At 41.5% G+C, this 21,669-nt stretch overlaps 2 protein-coding genes across 10 annotated transcripts; both read left to right on the top strand.

Moving 5' to 3' along the window:
• The first annotated feature begins 8,306 nt into the window (after window positions 1-8,306).
• Window positions 8,307-12,903, top strand: lrrc3ca (leucine rich repeat containing 3Ca). The gene is made up of 2 exons (XM_071463365.1): window positions 8,307-8,522; window positions 11,521-12,903. The coding sequence occupies exon 2, from the start codon at window positions 11,604-11,606 to the stop codon at window positions 12,396-12,398; it is 795 nt and encodes a 264-aa protein (XP_071319466.1). The 5' UTR covers window positions 8,307-8,522; window positions 11,521-11,603; the 3' UTR covers window positions 12,399-12,903.
• Window positions 12,904-17,326: 4,423 nt separating this feature from the next.
• csf3a (colony stimulating factor 3 (granulocyte) a) lies at window positions 17,327-21,619 on the top strand. Of its 9 annotated transcripts, none has more exons than XM_071462305.1 (6): window positions 17,329-17,590; window positions 17,878-17,983; window positions 19,479-19,651; window positions 20,507-20,614; window positions 20,697-20,837; window positions 20,927-21,619. In XM_071462305.1, exons 3-6 carry the CDS (start codon window positions 19,499-19,501, stop codon window positions 21,116-21,118), a joined length of 594 nt encoding a protein of 197 aa, XP_071318406.1. In that variant the 5' UTR covers window positions 17,329-17,590; window positions 17,878-17,983; window positions 19,479-19,498; the 3' UTR covers window positions 21,119-21,619. The 9 variants fall into 9 exon arrangements, with proteins under 9 accessions (XP_071318407.1, XP_071318406.1, XP_071318405.1 ...); XM_071462304.1 differs by having other exon boundaries at window positions 17,858-17,983; XM_071462303.1 differs by having other exon boundaries at window positions 17,329-17,697.
• The last annotated feature ends 50 nt before the right edge of the window (window positions 21,620-21,669 follow it).

The following is a 21,669-nucleotide window of genomic DNA, read 5'->3' as shown; positions in this document are numbered from 1 at the left end:
CCAGGAAATATATTTTCAGAGTAAGTGTATTTAAAGTGAAAATTAATGAAAGGTGCGACGAAGTATTTGTATTTTGTTATTGTTCTTTATAAAAAAAAACTGTCCATTCGGTTCTGATCTTGGATAATTGGCCAATGTGGAAATTAACGTTACGTTTTGTAAAGCTTGTGATTCATGAGAGAGAGAGAGAGAGAGAGAGAGAGAGAGATTCACATTTGTGAACTTAATATTAAGTTTTGGGCTTAGACCAAATATCAACAATCTATTGCCTGTTCTCAGGTCTATCCATTAATTTTATTCTGTTCCATAATAAAATTGTAGATGTATAATGCAGTTGGTTACCAACTCATGGGCCTTTCTTTCTTGATGGCATATCATACTGTATAGCACTTTTTGAATCTTTCTCATATTCTTTGAACCCTAATATGTTAGCTACTTAATCCAGCAGGATTTACAGTGATGAGGGAAACTGTGAGATTCGTGGCTTCATAATCCTTTCGCGATTCAAAGCTCTAAGAGAAGGTGCAATATTCAATATCTGTGCATATTTTCTCGAAGCCACACCTGCCAGCAAATATCATTTCTGAAAAGTCAGGTGTTGATCAAGATAAGACCCAAGGTTTTTGTATCAGCCACAGTACAGAGCCAAGTGGCAACTGCTTGTCACACAGAAGGAAATACTTTGAGCACGAGAGATGTACATTTTTCAAAGATGTGCAATAATGAGGACAAATAAGGTTTGAAAGGCATATCGTCTGATTCACAAGAAACTAACAAGTGGCCACTGATACATTTCAAAATATATATATTGAGTCAAGTCAGAAGTAAAGTTACATTCTGTTACAGAAGAAAACTGATTTAAGGACTGGGTCGCCCGGGTGGGCAACCATGAACTCTCCACTGCTGAGATCCAGGCTCAGTTGGCTCAGTCCTAATGAGGCTGGCAGGTGATTATTTCCTGCCTGTTGTGTCAATGTTGTCTCTCTTCCTCTTCACACTCCTCAGCCACAGAGAGGAAAATGGAGAATAGACATTTTTCCTCCAAACTGAGAGGGCAAAGGGAAAGAAGCACACTGATTTTCTCACTATTTCTTGATGATTACACCAATGTTTATAGGCTCCTGGTGGTCATATGTTTGCACAAACCATCACTGTTTAGCCTTTAACAAATGTACAAAAATTGCCTTGCAAGGAGGAGTTACGTAACGTTTTGTAGGAGTGCAGTGTTCCCTTTTTCCGAAAGAGCTCCATTTCAATTTTGCTTCATTTATCAATGTCCCCCTCCCCCGTTCCTCATTTCCTCCAATCTCTCTGTCACACATGCATACACACTGTACATGATAGCCTAAAAGCTATTTAGTGGTTAATGGGTTTATCTCCCCAGAAGTGTGTTACTGTAGCTTATGATAGCCCTCGGCTGATGTGTTTTTGCAGCCATGTATCATCATGCAGAGCTTTGGTTTGTGTCTTACAGCTGTGATTCAGAAGTGCAGGGTTTAATAAAGCACCAAAGTGAAATAACAGAGGATTTCATTCAATACTAAGCAAACATGAGCCTTTACGTGTCTGCTCTGGTGGCTATCAGTCAGTGGAAATGCAGTAACCTGGTTTATCTAACCATTCTGTCATTCTTATCTGTCTTCCTCTGCTATGTTGCCCACTCATCTGACCTTGGCATGATAATAATAGGGCTGAAGAGCTTGAGCTGTAGTCCAGGATGAAGTGCAGTGTATGTACATAAATACACCCACAACCTCTCAATGAAGGTGATTGAAGGTGAAAAAAACACACTGCAGTTCGATTTTGAAGCTGGAAAAAATGATTTATGTCCATTAAGAAATAAAAAGAATGTGTCAGCTGCCCTCATCCTTTTTTCATACACACAACACAAAGGATTGGATATGCAACTATTCTGTACCTGAGATGTTTTAGATGAAAAATGCTGTACTTTACTTAACATGGTAAAGGAGAAGAGCAAGCTTTATATTTCACAGACAAATATGAGAGTGGTATTGATCTTCTCTACCTTTCGACAAGAAAACAAATGAGTCCTTTCATGTTAAGATGCTACATGCAAGAAAATCTGAAAATCAAGTAGTTTTCCAAGCCAGTGTTATGTTTGAATTGTGCATGCATTTGCATTTTAGAGATGTAGACCTTCCATTGACTTCTGATAACTTTTTCCTTAAGTAATATCCAGCTTAAGAATACATGTTTTTCTGTTTATTTGAGACAATACAGTTTTGCTTGCAACTGCAACATTAATATTCTAACCACGAAATTCACTCAAACACAGGCTCACACAGTGACTTCCTCTTTTCTAGTACTAATGGGCAGTTTGAAATGGAATACTAAGTACTTGTCCAAAAATAGTCACCCATCTGAATTGTCGAGAAACGTTAGCAAAGTAGCTGGACACCGGTGCTCTCAGTGCCACCGGCTTTCCTGTTTATTTATTGATGGCACTGTGTTTGCCGAGGCCCGACGCAGCTTGACTGTTGGGGAAGTGGGGGAGAAAGAAACTTGATGTGTCACAGATCTGTTGATAGGTGTCTAACGGGCCTGTTTGGTGCAGCGTGATGCCCTGTGTCATACAAGGATAGGGCTGCTTTACAGATATTAAGGTGACAGGTAAACAGCTACTGCTTCCAACTGAGCATCTGACAGGTATGCCAGAGCTTGTCCTAGGAGAGAGCTCAGGTTGTGTGTAAAAGATATATCAGCTGACAGTGATAAGGATGATTGTCAACATGCATCTTTTTTTTCTTCATTTGGCTTTACACCCACTAAAGCCAAAGATACAATATCTAAAGTCATGATCAGAGATATGTAAAAAAAAACTCATGCAATGACAGACTGCAAAAACGGAGCTATTTGAAATTTGATTGCTGTTTTTGACATACATACACTTAAAAAAAAAGCAGATTCAATATTAACTTTGTACTATTTAGTTTTACAGGTGCTGGCAGGCAAATTGTTTCACCTTTTGACAAAGTCAGGCTAGCTGTTTCCACCTGTTTCCAGTCTTTATATTAAGCTAAGCTAACTGGCGGTAGGTTCATATACACCATGCAGACATGAAAGTGGTGTCTTTCTACTACCTCTGCCCCCATTTGTGTGCTGCAATGTTTCAACTTTAGCCTTCAGCACCAATTTGTTCAAAAAATGTCCTTTGAGAGAAGTCAGTGTTGGACTTGGAGATGTGTGCTCCCCCCTGGAGTTTGCTCTTAAAATTAGTTTGCTTAATTGAATTCGCTTGAGTTCACTTCAATGTTTCTGAATAATTATTTTCTGGCAAAGACTAGTCCTGACAGGACGTGGAGCATGTAGAGCGTAATGTGCATACTGATACGAACACTCATCTAGAAATGAAATAATGATGAAAAAGAGAAACTTCTGAAAATTAAATTACAGCTCCATGTTCTCTGCCAGCTTTTAGCTCAGACACCAGGTGTGTGACGGAGGAAACGAGAGAAAAACAAATCTCAGCAGCTCAAGCTATGTTGAATGTGTGGACGCTCACAGGAAAAATACAAAAGAGAAGACTAAACTCAATGACAATGAAAAGCATGGTGATATTTTTCGAGATGCGACTCATAAATATTTATACCTTTCATACCATAACCTTTACAGACATCCCGACAGTGTTTAGAGAAATAAACCTCTGCAGCGACTTTCTAAAATTTGCTGCATTGAGAGACAGTTTGTGTCTACTCACTTTTATTTTGAGGTCATATTTTCAGCATCACATTTCTAGCAATGTCCTTGGACGCCCATAACATGACCTTTAAGGTAAACACCCCACCCTGGCTGTCATTGTGAATATGTCTGAGAGACACAATGAAGGACTAAGAATTATTAATTACTTTAAAAGGGCAGTGGAAAACATTTTCTACCAACTCTATCCTGTGTTGGCAGGAACTGCAGGCAACTATAACAACTTAACATTTAGGATGCTGTATTTCACAGTCAGTGACGCCACTTTGTTGATTGTTCACACTTGTAAGAAATGTTACCACGAGGTGTTTCATAGAAATAACTGCTATAATTTAGCGGCAAATGGAACGCCGTGTGGTCACATTATTGGCAAGGTCGCACCAAACATTCACCAGCTTCACTAGCTGATAGAGTGAAATATAGTACCATGACCTGAATAGTGCTGACTGAGACTGAAGAAGTCGATGAATGAATAAACTGTTCCTGTGCTTGTTGCAGTCAGGTTCAGACATCTAGGTTTCAGACTGCTCTGACCAAACCTTGTGCCACCTCAGCTGAGTGCGTTTAACCCCTGAAACAGTAGTTAGCAACCTTTTCTGCTTGTGACCCCTTGATATGAAGCTGTATCTACTTCATAATTGAAGTTGTGAGCAGATCGAGCCTGTGTTTATCATTTCTCATGCTAATCTTAAGCCATACTAGCAGGCAAATACGAGCAAATGCTGTAGCGCTAGTTAGCAAAAGTTATTATGCTAACCCAAAGTAACTTCAAAGATCACTCTAAAGATGGTGAACATAGTAAGCATTGATGCTAAACATCGGCATGTTAGCATTGTCACTGTGCTAATGTTAGCGTGCTGATTGTAGCGTTTAGCTTACAGCACCACGTCTTACCCTGCATTCATGTGGTGTCAGAATAATTGGAAAAATTTGTTTCTGACTGGGAAAATTCACGCGAACATCATGTTGGAACAACGACTCGGAAAATTGGCCTCACAACTTCCAGTGAAGTCATATAAGGAGAAACATGGCGACAAATATTTCTATTGATGGTGAAAAACTTTTGATTTATTAATTTGTAATAGGGAATTAGGTTGTAAAGTTATTTATTAGCAGTAACCCTCATAATAAGTAACACAAATACTGGAAACAGCTATTAACGTGTTATTTGAATGCTTTGAACAATAAATTACATCACTTTGTCTTTGTTGTGTCCATGTTGTTTCCACATTCAGACTTAAAAGCAAAACAAAAACAACAGACCAACTTCCCAACTCTTACTTCCCAACTATTAGAAAATAAAAAAGCAAATATTAGAGAAAGACTTTTTTTAAAAAAAAAAAGAAAAATAAAAAATTGGAACCGTAGGCTAATCATCCCATGACCCCCAAGTTTGCTTTGTAGGGTCCCACATTTTATTCTATTTTATTTTGTTGGAAACACTTTCACTGAATTATGAGCTACAAACAGCACCAGCTATTTGGAACAAGCCAGCGGAGCATAAAGCCATTTCTAATCTGCTTCCACAAGACTCCAAAGCTGGTGGTTGGAAGCTTTTGACAACACTCAGTCAGCCATGGCTCTGCCGGTGGGGAATTCAACTAAGATCAATGAATACCTACAACACTTTCATACGGCTAGTCCATTGTTTCCTTAATGTCAGTGATATCAGACTTCAAAGACAAGGCTCCTCACAAGGAAGATGAGGTGAGGTGAACTCCCTTGTTACTAGCGGGAGCAGGAAAATCCTTTTAATACACCTTTCTCACAACTTTAGATTAAAAGGTTCAAGACAGGCAAGGAAATAAATAAATAAAGCAGGGTAATGTTGTATTCACAAAGACAAGGCAGGACTTTGATCTTGCTCAGGGACGAGGAGTAAGCTGGGAGACAGAGACAGAGTGTGTGTGCTTAAGTATATACGTTTGCATGTATGTGTGTTTGTGTTAGCAGGCAAAGACAAGGTAGGATAATGTGGGTCCTTTTGTTCCACTGCAACTTGGAGCACACAGAAAAAGCCAACAGCATTCCCACCCTGTTGAGGTGACATTGTGGAAACTTCGGTACGAGTATTTCCTCTGCAAAATTCCCACTCAGCACTTTTGGCCTCTTGAATTAGTATTAGCCTGCGGGTACTGTACGCCACCTGCACATGTATAACATAGAGGATGCCTGAGTCTGCTTTGCGATACTTGACAGACTGGAGAGAAATAAAGTAAGGAAGAAAAAAAGAAACTTTGATCCACTTGAGAGTGTAGTCTATCAGGACTAATGCTTGGCTGATAATGCATACAGCGCCCCGTATAGCTGCCAACCGCAGTGGTGCATTTGAAGTAATCTGATAAAGCTTGGGAGGACTGACTACCAATGCACTCTCCTCTGTCAATGAGGAAAGTAATCCCATTTTCTGCTGTTTCACTGTCATACGCTCTTCCACCTATCTGATCTTCTTCTAGCTGACAAGAGCAGCCCCTCAACCTCCGGGCTATAAAAGCAGTGAATATAGAGCAACAGCAGTGAACACCACGTTGTATGTGTTTCTCATTGGAACCATTGTATTATGATGGTTTCGTCTATCAATTCATCAACACTAGCAAGTAATACTAGGAAAAAGCACCATGATAACATTAAGATTCTGTTTTTATGAGCTGCGTCTTACTGTGCTTGTTTCGGCAAAAATACAGGTGACACTGTGTTCACCCTCTTCAGTGTAGCAGACATTAGTTCTCTGCAGGAAGCGGCTTTACAACAGAGTCCAATGAAGCAAAGAAATACAAGCCTCTGCAGACCTATAAATAGTGAAACCTAAACTTAATTAGGAATGCAATTGTTTGGAGGATGAACATAAAACCTTGTGGCCCAATAACAGAGACATGACAGCCTTTTGCACTGGCAAACTGCTCCTGCTCGTCAGTGTGAGTTTACAGTGGGACAAGTGACATGATCTGGATAGCACAACTGAAAGGTCCGACAAAATTTCCAACAGCGTTTTCATGACCTAAAATAGTGGTGGAAAGTAGAAAATTTGGCAAACCTATGGATAATCTGTCCAAAAATAAGTGATGTGAAAAGGATATGTTAAACTAAAATTAAACTTTTCCTGGACATAACAGTTTGTGTTATTACCACTGAGCACTGAAATACTCTGTAAGCTCTATTAAAAACTTGTGACTCAAGCTAAATTTATCAAGGAAGCTTCATTTTCCTGTTTTCCTTCCTCTTATCAACAGCTCCCATTGATCACTAGAAAACAAGCTCATGTAGTCCAGGCTGGATCAGACTGCCCTGGAGCAAATACTAGCTGTGTGGCCCCTGTTGTTCTCCTCCCTTACAATTGTTTCCTCAACCCATTTTGCCTGGAGCTCCAGAAACAAACCAGCACTCCAGTATATGGAATACTACCCTGTAAGTTAATTTGTGAAAATTATGATTCATCTCAAGTTTATTTAAAGACTCTATCTAAGCATAATATCAACTGAAATATACAGGCCGGTGTATGAGATAGAGCCAAAAGATGAGGTAAAGCTGCATGAGCGACCTCACCCTCAGTTTGTCTTAGTGCTGTAACAAAACTGCAAATAATCAAATTATAACAAAGTAATTGCCAGCAATGTTAGAGAACAGTGATTTTTCAGCCTTCATGGTTATTATTCACTCTTATTAGTTATGGAGACAGTCTATGATAGGGAAGAAAAAAGAAAGAAAGAAAGAAAGAAAGAAAGAAAGAAAGAAAGAAAGAAAGAAAGAAAGAAAGAAAGACCAAAGCTGCAGTTAATCATACACAGTCTGCCATCCTGGAGCTCCAGAGCAAGAGCTTGGGTGGAGTATCCCACTTTATTGATTTTAATTCCATTAATACCTTATGCCTGGCTGCTTGGCAGACTCTCCCAGGCCGGTGCCCATGCACGTCTGTTTTCATAGTGGATTTGACTGGGCTCCCTTATCTGCTGGCAGCAGGCAGGAAAAGGACCTGGAGACGGCCAACGATCCACCGCCCTGGCAGCCAGGCTGCATCTCTGAAACAACAAGCTTCAGATCAAGTATGATTAATGGAGGCAGCTCCAGCCCAACTGTTCTGTGTATGAGCATTGGACTGTGTATGAGATCACTTCTGTGTGTTTCTGCGTGTGAGAGGGTTTGCGTGTATGTGTGTATGTGAGGGAGGGGTGCTCCATACTTTCCTAGCACCTGCTGCATGCACAACAAATCCACTTCACTCACACCAATCGACAGAGTGAATGTTATCAGTCACACCGTTACATATTTGCATGAGTGCATTCCCCACACTCAGATCCCCCCCCCTGCAGCGAACATATCCAGCCATCAACGCTCTTTTCCTCCGTGCGTAAATGCAGTGCGCCCCATGCGTCTGCCATTTTAACTTTGCATTAATATTAGGCTTTTTTTTTTTTTTTTTTTTTTTTTGCAGGATCCAGGATCAGAGTAAGTGAGATGCCGCCATCAGTGACAGTCATGCTCTTGCGCTGCGTCCTTGTCAGTTCGCAGTGGCTCCACCAGTGTTGCCTGGTTTTCTGGTTGCGTGGAAACTAAAAAAAAAAAGGAAAAAAAAAAAAAAAAAAAGGGGCTGCACTGAGCAAGCCCTGAACTGTGGGAGCATTTTCCAGTGGCGCGTCGTGGTGGCCAGAGCGGCTCTCAGCGCAAGTTTCACCGGCTGCGAGAGGACCTGATGGAAGCGGACCAAAGATATTGACGGTGTGTGCAGAGCGCGCTGGTCTGCTGGGGCATTTCATGTGAGCACTTGCCGGGAAACACACCATGGACAGGAGAGGAAAAGCGGCACAGACGTGAGTGTGTGTGTGTGTGTGTGTGTGGTACTAACCAAAACGCATGTGTTGTCTTTGTGATATTGATGTTTTCCAGTATTAATGAAGGTCGCTGAATTATTGGTGCTGAAAACAAGTTCTGGCTGGCTCGGACTAAAACAGGATGAAAGACAAACTTAACAAGGCTGTGAGCTCCCAAGAGGAAGAATCGTCATTATCTCCTGTCTTTTGGGTTAATTTCCCACCAGATGCTCGTTGCTCATGGGCAGAATTTAAATTACAGCAGAACATGATTCTTAACCCACTGATGTTTACTTAGCCTAACTCTCTTTTGCCTCTTAAATGTGCTGAGCTTGTGTTGTGATTAATATGATTTGAAGTTTGACAGTAATTGGATCAGTACCAATTTAGTGTAATGAGGACTCAAAGTACAATAGAAATCTGCCAAGCACAGTGCTTTTGCTCTAAAGAACAAAAAGTGCATCTCCAAGAAATTGAGATTGACACTGAGTAAGGGATCGGGAGAGGAGGATGGAGCTAAAAGCAGTGGAACATGATTATAGTTGCATTAAAAGTCTGCCTTTCAAGTTCAAGATGACAAGGATGTTTCATTTTTCCCTCCCTGTCATCCATACCTGTCACTGATAATTAGAAACCAGCAGCTTATTTACCATTCATGCATTGCTTTCAGCTGTGATGTGACGCCATGAAAAGGTCAGATTCCCACATAAAAAAAAAACAAAAAAACAATATAGCACAAAACATTACCATAATAAAGTAGTGCTGCATTTTAATGCCTCTGGTGTTTGGGTTTGAAAAATGACTGCCTCTCATACAACTGGTGCCAGAGACCTGTCAGCATAGCAGTGACAGCGGTGAATTTATGTAGTGAGACTCACATTTGGCTGCATGAGCGCTGTATTTATTGTGTATATTAAAAGCAGGAGAGTTATTCATCACGGGAGTAGGCTATGACTTTAGGAACACTGATGAAGACCTCACCTGTGGATTTATTACATTCACACCATATGGCCCTGAGAGGAGTTATGCTTGTTTTAAGGATATAGCCCCTTGATAAAAGGACTCTTTTTTGCCAATGATGTCTTTGAGAAGCATGTTTTGAATGGAGACCAGTTTATCAAAATATGAATCTGAATTACTCTGGTGCCCCACCCTGCTCCTCATTAGTTTTACACCCCCACCCCCTATGTGTGTGTATCTCATCTGCAGGCAACACTTGTTTCCTTCCTCTCCCTGTTATTCTCTCACTGCCAGCTGTCTTCATGAGCCGTCCTTGTGACTTACTAACGTTTTCCCCTTTCCTCGATATCTCATTAGTGTCACACACTGTTCTCTGTGTTGTAATTGTAATGTTACCCCTCTCTCCCTCTAAATCCTCTTGATATCATGCTTTCTCTCACAAACCCTGCGCTTGTGTGTCCAATTTCCCTTCTTGCCCACATGCTTTCTCCTCCTCTGTCACCAACCTTCTACTTCTCCCCCCACATTACCTCTCACCAAAATACTAGGCTGGCATGCCGTGTGACAGGAAAAGTACAGTCTTTACAGGGGCAGAACGTCACCCATTTAGTTGAAGCGAGACCTTTTATTTCCTTGGGTGTTTAACTGCATCTGTCATGCTATTTTACTTTCTCATACACCCTGTTGACACTGTGCGCAGAGGGAAATCCTTTGGACGCTGCTTTGCCTGGCCTTGAAGATAAATGTAAAAAAACATCTCATGTCTGAGGGAGGCAAACTACAGCAGTCAGAGCTTAATAGCACCAGCTTCATCTGCGCTTTGCTCTTGTGCACCAGCCTCCAACCCCCCCAATGGCTCATTATTGGGATTGTCTGGCAGGCATCTCTTTAACTGCCGTAACACAATGAGTGTTATTAGCTGTGCCTGTAGACAAATCATCGGTCCCCCCTCACACACACATACACGCCACTGTTGCCACTACACTCTGTCCTCTACCCCCCAACGTCATGTGATACTTAGAGGTACTTAGAGATCGATTTCATTTTTTAATCTTGGTAAGCGGATCTTGGCGAGTCTCCAGACATTTTGAAAAAATTAAGAAGTCTGGTTGAACTCTGTGGTTCCTTCTTGTCTCAAAGACGACAGGCCATCACATTGTCTGTTTTGTTGGGCTTGGCGCTGTTTATAGCATTAGCATTTACCCCAACAAAAGGATTGGGTGGCCAACACTGATGCTACACTGACTTAAGGAGTTTTTCCTTAAGAGGATTAGTAACAGGATAGGAGGTAGCCCTGATCAGCTATTAATGAAGTGTGTTAGGGTGGGTAGACCTGCCATTTTCTTACACACAAAATATAAAGTGTAATTTACTTGACACAACAAGCTGTTACCTCTGTGTTACTCAAACTTTTGAGTAACTGACCTTATGGACCAGCAACTGCAATGCTTGACTGACACCAAGTTGTAATGGCCACTTTTATAGAAAACAATGTTGCATCACAATGGCTGCTACACCTTTAGAAAGCACTGGAAACTGGAAATATGATATATACAACTCCATTAAATATATTGTTGGTTTTATTATTTGTTCAGAACATTTTGTCCCTTATGGTGTCACATCACTATGTTAATGCCAGTGTCTGTGTACGGAAATAGCCCTGCACTGCAGGGATGTCAATTATAAAGGAGGCACAGTGACACCAAAGGATTTTCTTTGCTTGTTTATTGTGCTGGTTTGAAGGAAATGTTTGATCCCCAGACTTTCTTGAAAATACAACAGAGATGGAGTTGTTTCTGGCCACAACATGCTGAAATGAGCATCCAGCATTCCCGCTGCCTTCTCACTGCAATTAGACAAGCTACTACACCCCCCACTTGCTATGTTAAATAACAGCGTGGCCTCTGAAGAAGATTGTTAATTATCCCTGTTTTCTATGGCTGAAGTGTTTCACAGTACTATCTGCAATGTCTTTTTTTCAAAGGGTAGTCTTCCCACCACTGCTAATTTGACTTTCTGCTATTTTTTAATGTCATAGGCTCAACAGCTTCTGGGGAGGTTGACGTGGACTTCACCCCATGCAACCAGGAGGTCCCTCCTGGAGCATGCTCGTGTCCCACAATGTCCCTAATTGCAGACTGGCTACTGCGCCACTCAGTGGTCATGTGTTTGCTGCTCCACAGCCTGGTGCTAATGACCTTCTGCTTCCACCATGCTGCCACCAGTTGCTCCAAGAGCTGCTACTGCTCTGAGAATGAGAGCAGCGGCAAGACGGTGCGCTGCAGTAATCTGCAGCTCACAGAGATCCCCCTGGACATCCCCAATGACACACGACGCATCTACCTGGACTTTAACCTCTTCACCACCGTCCCAACGAATGCTTTTGCAGGTTTGCCCCATCTGGTTGAACTGGATCTATCACACAATGAATTAAGCCAGCTTGAACCAGGGGCGTTCCGAGGCCTGGGCTCCTCACTACAGTTCCTGGACCTTTCTTCTAATAAGTTAGTCAATTTTAACCCTGAGGCCTTCGAGGGCCTGCGGGCTCGCGCCAATCTAACAAACAATCCATGGCACTGTGACTGCAACTTACAGATGGCTCTGCCTCGTGTGGACCTGGAGCCTGCGTCACTGACGGGCATTGTGTGCCAGACTTCAGATCCCGAGGAAATAGGAGTTCAAGGACTTGCCTTTCTGTTGGAACCAGACATAGACCTATGTGTGGTGATGAAGAGGACTACAGATGTGGCCATGCTGGTCGTCATGTTCGGCTGGTTCACCATGGTCATCTCCTACCTGGTCTACTATGTCAGGGCTAACCAAGAGGACGCCCGCAGACATCTGGAGTATCTCAAGTCGTTGCCCAGCAGACAGGGCAAGTCGGAGGAGTCTTCCACCATTAGTACTGTGGTATAGGGCTGGTGGAGCTACACATGGGACCAGAAGTTGTAACCCACACAAAATCGGATGGAGCTACAACCTGCCACTACACAATCAACATCAGTCTCAGACAGTTTTGCCCAGCTATATTCACAGAGTCAAGGTGGGCAACGAGACATGTGCCTGCACAAGAAAACCGGGCCAATGCAACCTAGCCCTGATGAATAATTCATCTTTCTGCGCCCCATTAGGAGTTTTTATTGGTTGAGTTGATGGTCTAGTCTGCACGGTAAGGGAGTAAAAGCAGCTCCGTGATTTTGGTGAACTCCAAATATGGGATACAAATGGGATTTATCCAGTGGTGCATGCACCGTGATGTGCCTCCTTCACATACAGACAATCCAGGAGGCAACGTCAAACAGCAAAATGAATAGTGTGTGAAGGCAACACTAGAACATGGAACTTTGTGTACTGTTTTCCATTAAAATCCTTACACTATTCCCCAGTATATAACAAGTAAAATGTTTTTTTTCCATTTAAATTGTTGTTTTGAGTTTTTTTGTACTGAACTCACTGTGAAAAGTGAAAAAATACATACAGTATTTAGAATTTGGATCACTTCACTTTTTGGCACATGCATATTCAGCTGATTGTGCTGATGCATCAGATCACTGTGTGACTAAAGCACTTATCAGTTATTCTACAAGGTTTTTGATAGTAGCCACTGTACCAGAGCGCCATACTGATGAGAACAACCTCCAAGCTGCCTCTGTCTGTTAAGACCATTTGACAGGAAACCCGTGGCTATAGTTCACCTTCATAACCTTCACATACCCTAAATAATTTATACAACACATCAGTACTCTGCACTGCACATAAAGAGACTATCCTTCACTTTTAATTTGCTGCTTTCTTGATGCGCTTTAAAAGTCTATTTATCAAATGCAGGGACACAGAAACCTGCAGGTCTGTGAAGAGGAAACAATCCAAAACCCATTGTCACCCAAGGGTGATAGAAGATTTGAAGAGTCCTGTTATCTACCTGATGGAAGCAAACTTTGCAAAGGTATTACATTGAATTCCTACCTGATACCAGAGACACGCTCTTGAATTACTCATTAGCATAACGCTAATATTGACATGCTAATCTTTAGTCACAAGCCGCAATACCATCTAATTGTCAAAAAAGGTTGATTTGAGAAGCTGAGAATTCGAGGTTACTGCAGTTCAGCGCGGGGGGGAGGGGGGGCTCTAATCAAAACAAGTTGTTCATATTCTGGTAGGAAAAGCCCTTCAGCAAACACTCATTACTCTCACCTCTTCACGCAGAGTAATTAAGGGAACTTTCATGATCATCCGTGGTTATCTAGAGGGAACCTGCCTCTGTGCTGTTTTTCATTCTCTCTCATGTCTTTAATGAGCGGCGGAGGTGCTTCTTGGAGACAAATCGTCTGATGCAGTCAATTCCATGGTTTTTCCAAATAAAATTTATGACCTGTTGGTCCATTTTAAAGAGCTGCCAGAGATGTGAATCTCTTATATCACCAGACAATGGCAAAGACGAAGAGAAATTTATGTCTCCTCTGATGAGATCATCAATACAAACAAAAAGGGGAAATGTATTTGAGTGGAGAGGTAATTCAATCCATGTCAGACTGTGCTCTAAGATGTGCTCCATGGTAAGAATAACCCAGTGCTGTCTTGAATAATGAAATTTGATGTTTAAGATGCGGGAAATGGTTTGTCAACAAGGATTCCCCTCTGTCAGACACACAAATGCCTCTAGCGCAGAGCAAGACCAATAAATGATTTATGATGGCCATAAAAAACACTTGAACAGAAAGACCCATCATCTTGTATGACCCACTTCTTGAGGAGAAATTAAGGGAGAATGCCACAGGGGATCAGATGCCCTCCTCCCTGCTGTCTGGCTTACCCTCGCTTGGCTAAAGCACTTTTTCAGATGCCCTTTGCCAGCTCAGTGAGGGTCCGGACGACTCAGTGGCAGCCAAAGTCAGTTCCACCTCATCCTCAAACTGCCTCTTTCCCAAAGGCAACACTTACTCTTTAAAGGAACAGCTTGTCATTTTGGGAAATACTCTTATTTACATTCTTGTTCAGACTTCAATGAGAAGATTAACACCACTCTCAAGTCTGTATGGCAAATATGTAGCCGGGGCAGTTGGCTTAGCTTTTTTTTTTTTTTTTTTTTGCTAACAGCATCCATGCTCCATAGTTTCTTTTAACGGACTGAGTTTGTTTTACAGAAAACAATGATATTGATCTTGACAGAGTTAATCTTAAGGAAGCCCTGGTACAGCCTCCTGTGACGAGCAGGAGGTTCAACAGTACTGAAAAATAGATGGTAAGCCTCTCTCTCTGACATTTCCTGCCACACACACACACACACACACACACACACACACACATACACAGCTCCCTGATAACAGAATCTCACGGTGGCTTTGAAATCAGCCACTGTTAAGGGAGCCTCAGCGCTCGAGGAGATAAACATAAAGCTAGTAACAGACTAGTGTGCGTACTGTGTACTTCTCTGAGCTAATGTATGTGAGTGTGCGCATTCTTTTGTTCACCTGTATGTAAGACAGGTGTGTGTGCATGCCAGGAGTGAGGGTACTGGTAATGTAACACCTCTGTTCCCCAGCGCACATAAATGTCGCTGAGGTTAATTTAAATTTCAGGCCAGCTCAGCTTGCCCCACCTGCTACCTTAGACACGTTACACTGGTGTGAGCATTACAACTGCTGGGTAATGGGACACAAAGTGGGGGATAAGGTGACGCATCCAATCCCACAGAGCGCAGCCCAGTTTGGGATTGGGTTGCAGGTGAAAATGTTTCCAAGCGCCGAGATCGCATGGGGTCTCCCAGCAGGGGCCTGTGTGGGCACCCGTCGATTTCCTCCTTTAGCTTAAAAAGGTAAGTGACACCAAAGATGCTGCATCTGAGGAGAGTGACGAGGACATCAAGTATCAACATTCTGAGATGGTCTCCTTTTATTTTTTTTTTTGATGGTGTCCCCCAGGGGATGATCCAGAGACGAAAGACAGAAGGTTAGTGCTGTCTGAGGAGAAAGCACTGTGTCAAGATCTCAGACTCAATTTGTGTCACACAGCTCCCTCTGTTGTGGTAAGTTTGTAAGTGTGTGTAAAACAAATGCCTTTACCTTTATGTTTTCACATTAAGATTAGAATTTAGTAGTCATATACACTTTTGTACATGTAAGAAATGTAGATCTGCAACAACACACAGTGCATGTTAGAGGCATACAGAACCAAAAAACACAGTCGTAGCAGCAAACAGTGGTGTTTTATGATAAGAGCTGAAAATGTGATTAAACTCAAAGTTGTTAAGGGGATATGTAAGCATACTATCATCAAAAGGTATTTAAAGGATGAGATTATATATCCCCTTATATTGGTATTACTATACCATATGTGTCATACTATAATATAAGTGCACACACCAGCGTACAAGTGGTTATTCACACAGCTACTACACAGTAAATGGGTATTACACTTACATTTACATTTACTCATTTGGCAGATGCTTTTATGCAAAGCGATAAACAAGTGGAGGACATCAGTAAAGCGTCAGTGCAGCAGGAAACCTTGGTGTAAGTATTACATTAGTACAAGTGTACAGGAGGTTAATAGTCTATTAATATGAAACAGATTTAGTGATGGCCATGTGGATGCGATCTTCCTGTGACTGGGTAAATAGGCAGTTTCACATTAAGTATCTATTCTGATGTAAATCACCCTCAAAAGATGAAATACAGCAGTTGTACTGATAAGTGACATTAAGCTGATAAAGGTGTTTTGTGTCTGAGTCAGATTTTTGGGAATGAAAAGTCATGGCATCATCACATTTGTTGTGAAATCATTTCCTGAGTAACGTCCATTCCTGTCTAAACCTCCTTCCTGAGGAAGAGCAGAGTCCTCTGTTCATTTTACCCTGTTTCAACACAGATGCTCCTGACTTGGCTTAATACATTCCAGCTAAAACACGTTTCCCAATTCCTGAGCTCTACAATTTCCTGAGAGAAAGACCAGCCGAGTATCGCACTCTGACTCCACATGAAATCTCATGATACAATCGGCCGTTAAAACCTGGTTTCAAAAGAAATCTAACCTGGATGTCCTGGTGGATTACGGGTATTAGTCTTCCCACGTAAACACAACAGCCTGTTCTTGGATCTGACCCAAGAACACCGATCCATTTTATCTTAAACTCCCATGATTTTGCAAAAATGGGAAAAACCTTCTGACAAACTGTTTCTGAAATACAGTCGGTAGAATTCTCTGTTTGTCAAATGGGAACACATGTAGTATTCAGAAGGGAAATTTTTCTTATTACAGGATTGATGTTCCTCATTAACACTAATGCTAAGATGACTCAGTGCCAGTTCGTTTAGACTAAATTCTTTTAGTACTAAATGTTAGAAGCCATTTACTTATCTTCCAAGATCAATTAGATGAATATTTTTTTATGTTACGCATTTTAACATAAAAGCAAAGCAAGGATTTGATAACAAATTTTTTTGTGGAAATGATGTTACCATTTTTAATTGTTCCCAAAAATCGGGATTAACCCTAGAAACTATTTCCTTTGTTTAACATGTTAAATACTGGGTCGTTTTATGTCCATCTTTGGGCTCTATAACCCCGGGTCCTTTAATGGCTTCCTGAGTAAATGAGAGAATGAAGAGGTGAGGGCTGGGTGTAAAAACCTCTTTCTGTTTTCACTGTGGATACGCTCCTTCCCTGCCATCTCAAACCTAAACTTCTTATTTTAAATTCCTCTTAATACCGTAAGGCTTTCACAGGCTACAGATGCATCAGGGTAAATCTATTCGGGCACCACGTATCTTTTCACTTGCTGCAATGAAAGGATTGTAGCGAGCAGGTACAAAGGTGACATTGTGTTATATCGTACATCAAATAAACCATGTGGTTGGTTTCCAACTGGGTCACTGACGGGGCCACAGAGCGAGGCCTCAGCAGTGAATAATGCCCTCCTTTCATGTGCAGGACTGATTGGAGATCGGACCAGTGTGGATTTCAGGGATCAGATTTGACAGCTTCACTTCACGGCCTATCAAGCATGGCCAGATGTAACATAGCTACACTGACTGATCAAGGGGCCTCGCGTCAGAGCATGAAGAAAACCGATCTGCTACAATGGAGGCACATGATTGACCTTTGAGGTGATTACATAACTCACTATAACCGTATATGTTTTGGAGGTTTCACTTTTGAAATGAGGATCAAACAGAGTGGCATCAGTGGTATCAATCCACTTGCTGGAGTCTAGGTAAGAAAGTGCATTTATTTCCCATGAACTTGAACTGAACTGCTCCTTTAAGGCAAAGAATAACTGAAAAATCTATTTGAAATCTTTCAGCCTTTGAGATTTTGTCATCATGTGCATCACACTTTTTTCAGAGTGAAAACAGCTGAGGTTTATTCTGTAGGTCATATATAATTCCACCAGGTGGCACTCTTGTACCTGCCAAACCGTGAGACAATGTGCCTTTAAAGTCTGGTGAGCCCACCATGCCTGAGGCAGTGGGCACCTGCTGAGACCACGGACACTCCAGGTAAGACACAGTTTGGATTTTTCTAACAGCTGCAAAAAAAAAAAAAAAAAAAAAAAAAGGCCACACTTTAAAAATCATTCGAAATGTATAATAATCATTTCTTTTGAGGTTTTTTCAGTCGGCTGGTGTGTGCACTTGAACGCATCTCTATGGAGTAATTAACGCTCCCATTTCATCATCTTTCACAAATATATCCGCCCTGTGCGTGTCAGCCTTTCTTATCCATTAACAAAAAAATCCAAAAACTGCAAGTCATTCGCTGCAGGAGAATCACGATGGCCCAAAAGCTCTCAGGGTGACCACAGAGATCATGAGATAAGAAAAATTCCTACGCAAAAAAACAGAATTTCCAAAATTTTCATCAAAGCGGTTAGTACTTTCAATTTCAATGCCGATCTCCTCTCCGTGACGTTTACTTCAACTTCTGAATTACTTCTGAATTACCTTAATATAAAAAAAAAAAAAAATCAGTAATAAAGGAATTCCAGTTCTCAAAATGAAACTCTTGAACTGTGTTACTCTGGAGGCTTTCGTTGAAAATTGTATTGCAAAATAAAAAAAAAAAAAAATAGACATAGAGTTCTATACAGTCAAATTCACTTTTACCCTTTTATTGTCATTTTATCATACTGGTATGTTTTTCTTTTCACCTGTATCACTTTTAAAAATAACAATAATTTGAATAAGTCATGTTTGATTTGTTATTTATTACTATATTGAGACCCAATGTTAAACGAATGAACAGAAAATGTGATATCGTGCCTGGGTTCAATTTAACACCATGTCCAAAATTAGAATAACATCAGGTTGAAGGAAAAAGAAAAGTAGCCAATCCTTTGAATGAGTGTGGATTTCATGGAAACATCCTGTCACTCATTATGATACTACTTCACATGAACAAATGATGGGAAATCCCTCAAGGACCTGCTATATATATGCCTATAAGCGCACTATAAATCACTAATAGTGTTCACTTGAGGTCAATACTTTAAGACATTCCCCAACAGAGGCCATGAACACCCTGATTGGTGAGTAGTGAGGTAATGCTTGTAAAATGCTGCTTTCCTCCCTCTGGCTGATCAGCCCCACAGACTCCTCAGAGGCAGCACAGACTCAGAGAGGGGAGCCACCGGGAAACACCCAGGTGCCGTTGAGGATGCACAGTTTATTTTAAAGTTTAGCTCCGCTGCTGTTTTTGCATCTGCTTCAACTGTCACGGACTCTATGTTTAACTACTGCAGTTACTTCAAGGTCTCCCGTTACAGGGGCTATTCTCAACTCATGCAGTTATCTAGCCAGAAAGGGGGCATGCCCGGTGCTGCAGCGCAGGGGATCAGCTGAGGAGAGAGCCAGGCTTTGCTCCCCCTGTCCTCTGCCTCTCTCTCTCTCTCTCTCTCTCTCTCACACACACACACACACACACACACACACACGTTGTAACAGGTTTTTTTTTTAATGCTACGGCGCTAACGTTTTGATTTATCTCCCCTCGCAGTTCTCGTCATTTCCTCCTACATGGCCGCCGCCGCTCGCTGCGCGCCTCTGCCGGAGAGCAGCGCGCTTGTTGAGGACCCACTGTTCCAGGACATGGCGCAGAGGAGCCGCAGCCTGGTGGAGAAGATCCTCCTCTCCATTCCCGACACGCACAGCTCCTGCGTCCACACGGAGGTGAGGCGCGGCGGATGTGAGCTGCTGCTTCAGGCGGAGCTTTCAGGTCGCAGCCCGGTTCGACTGTGGGTCTGTGAACCAGCCCGTAAAAAGGGGCTCCCCCTGCAGTGCACAGCCTGTTTAACTACTCTGAGAGGCTGTTTAATGAGTCGGGTCTGATATTTGTCCATTTAGGGCTAAACTGTTGCTGTGCAAATGTGATTTTTATCAGTCAGCTGCTGCAGTCGTCACAGTGCTTCTTGACGCTGCGTAAGAGGGTCCAGCACTAATCTCTTAAATCTGGATTTATTTTCAGAACTAAGCCTGCCAGTCTTCACATGCTTGTATGCTTTCTACACAGTGGAGGAAAGTTACTTATATGTAATAATAATAATAATAATAATAATTATTATTATTATTATTATGATAATAACTTTATTTATATAGCACTTTTCTAAGTGCTTTACATAAAATTAATATCCTTATCCCTTAAGATACAGAACTAAAATACAATAGAATAAAATGAAAAATAAAATAAAATAAACTCACACAAAAGCCTGTGTATAAAAGTGCGTTTTAAGAAGGACTCAATGGATTTTGCTAACCTAATATTCTCGGGCAGGCTGTTCCAGAGCACAAGTGCCCTCACAGCAAATGCGCAGTCACCCTTTGTCTGAGCCTGGACTGTGGGAAACTAAAAGGGCCTTACTTGAGGATCTCAGGCTCCTTTCTGGCTCATAGGAGACTTCTGCCATCACTGTTCCGAGCATTCTCAAATAAATAAGCCTACAAGCATGTGAAGGTCATGCTTGTTTGCTGCTGCATGTCAAGCTCTAATCTTATCCATGACATCTTTGTGTTATCTCTCTACTGCAGACACTACAACTGAATTCCTCAGAAAATACAAAGTTTGAGTTAATGGCAACCAAGATTGGCATCCCCTCTGCTCCTGTAGTCAGAATAGTGTCAGAGAGCGTCACTGTGGTAAGCATCTTCTGCATCTTGAATGTAATGAGGGTAAAAAGAAGGGACATCAGGACTCATTCGCTGTTTTTTTTTCTATTAGCAAACCAGTTTGACACAGGTGTCTGAAGGTCTTCAGCTGCACCAGGCCTTACTGATCGCCATCTCCGAGCGGCTGGAAAACACAAACAAAGTGACTGATCTAATGGCAGACATCAGAGACCTCACCATTCAGATCAATAAGGTAGGAGAATTCCTCTAAATCACTGTCTGTCCTGACAAATATTTTGCACTTTTGGCACCTTTGTAATGCCTCTTCCCATTTTTTTGCAGCTGTTGAAAATGGTCCAGAAAGACGCTGTGGTGCAGCCCAGCCCAACCCCTATGGCTTTACGTCTACAAGGGGAATACGACGTGCAGGTTGCAGCACATCTGACTCTGGTGCAGCTGCAGGCCTTTGGGCAGGACACAGTCCGCTGCCTCAGGAGTCTGGACCAGAGCAATGAAGAGGAGACAGAAAGCTGACCAATAGGTGCCATACTCCTGCCATTTTTTTATGGCACAATGTTAATTTATTTATGTTATTTATTTTTTTCCTTCATCTATTTATATATTTATTCATGAACTGGAAATATTTATTTAGGGAATTTATTTTTGATAAAAAAAAAATTTGTATTCCTCACTGTTTTTCTGTTGAAAGCTAAGGTCTGCTGACTTCATTTTGTTTACATTGTAAAACAACTGAAAATGCAATTCTCAACTCCCATACAACAAAAACAAACCGTTACTCATTTGTCCAAAAAATATATTTACAATTGCTCTCCACTGCAGAGTTTGATAATAATGTATAGGAGGAGAACAGCAAGTCATGCACTTAATCAACTATTAAAACTCACTGTAGGGGATTTGGAGCACATTAATATTGTAATCATATATATATATATTATTACATGTAACTTATTTTCGGTGGAAGCTTCTTTTAAAACCTGTATTTTCTGATCTTTTAATAAAAAAAAGAAAAAGGGAGTTGCTCCTTATTGTCACTGACTGTATTCTGACACATAAGGCACTGGGTC

Source organism: Trachinotus anak, unplaced genomic scaffold, assembly GCF_046630095.1.
Source record: "Trachinotus anak isolate AG129_WGS33_773 ecotype Australia unplaced genomic scaffold, CSIRO_AGI_Tana_v1 ptg000025l, whole genome shotgun sequence".
Lineage (NCBI taxonomy): Eukaryota > Metazoa > Chordata > Actinopteri > Carangiformes > Carangidae > Trachinotus > Trachinotus anak.
Note: the sequence above shows the minus strand (reverse complement) of the source record. Positions and strands in the feature narration are given on the sequence as shown.

Excerpts from the sequence above, each read along its gene's own strand:
- lrrc3ca (XM_071463365.1), top strand. The coding sequence starts at position 11,604 with ATGTCCCTAATTGCAGACTGGCTACTGCGCCACTCAGTGGTCATGTGT.
- csf3a (XM_071462299.1), top strand. Across the intron at positions 20,615-20,696 it reads TGTCAGAGAGCGTCACTGTG|CAAACCAGTTTGACACAGGT; the intron begins GTAAGCATCTTC and ends TTTTTCTATTAG. Across the intron at positions 20,838-20,926 it reads TCACCATTCAGATCAATAAG|CTGTTGAAAATGGTCCAGAA; the intron begins GTAGGAGAATTC and ends ATTTTTTTGCAG.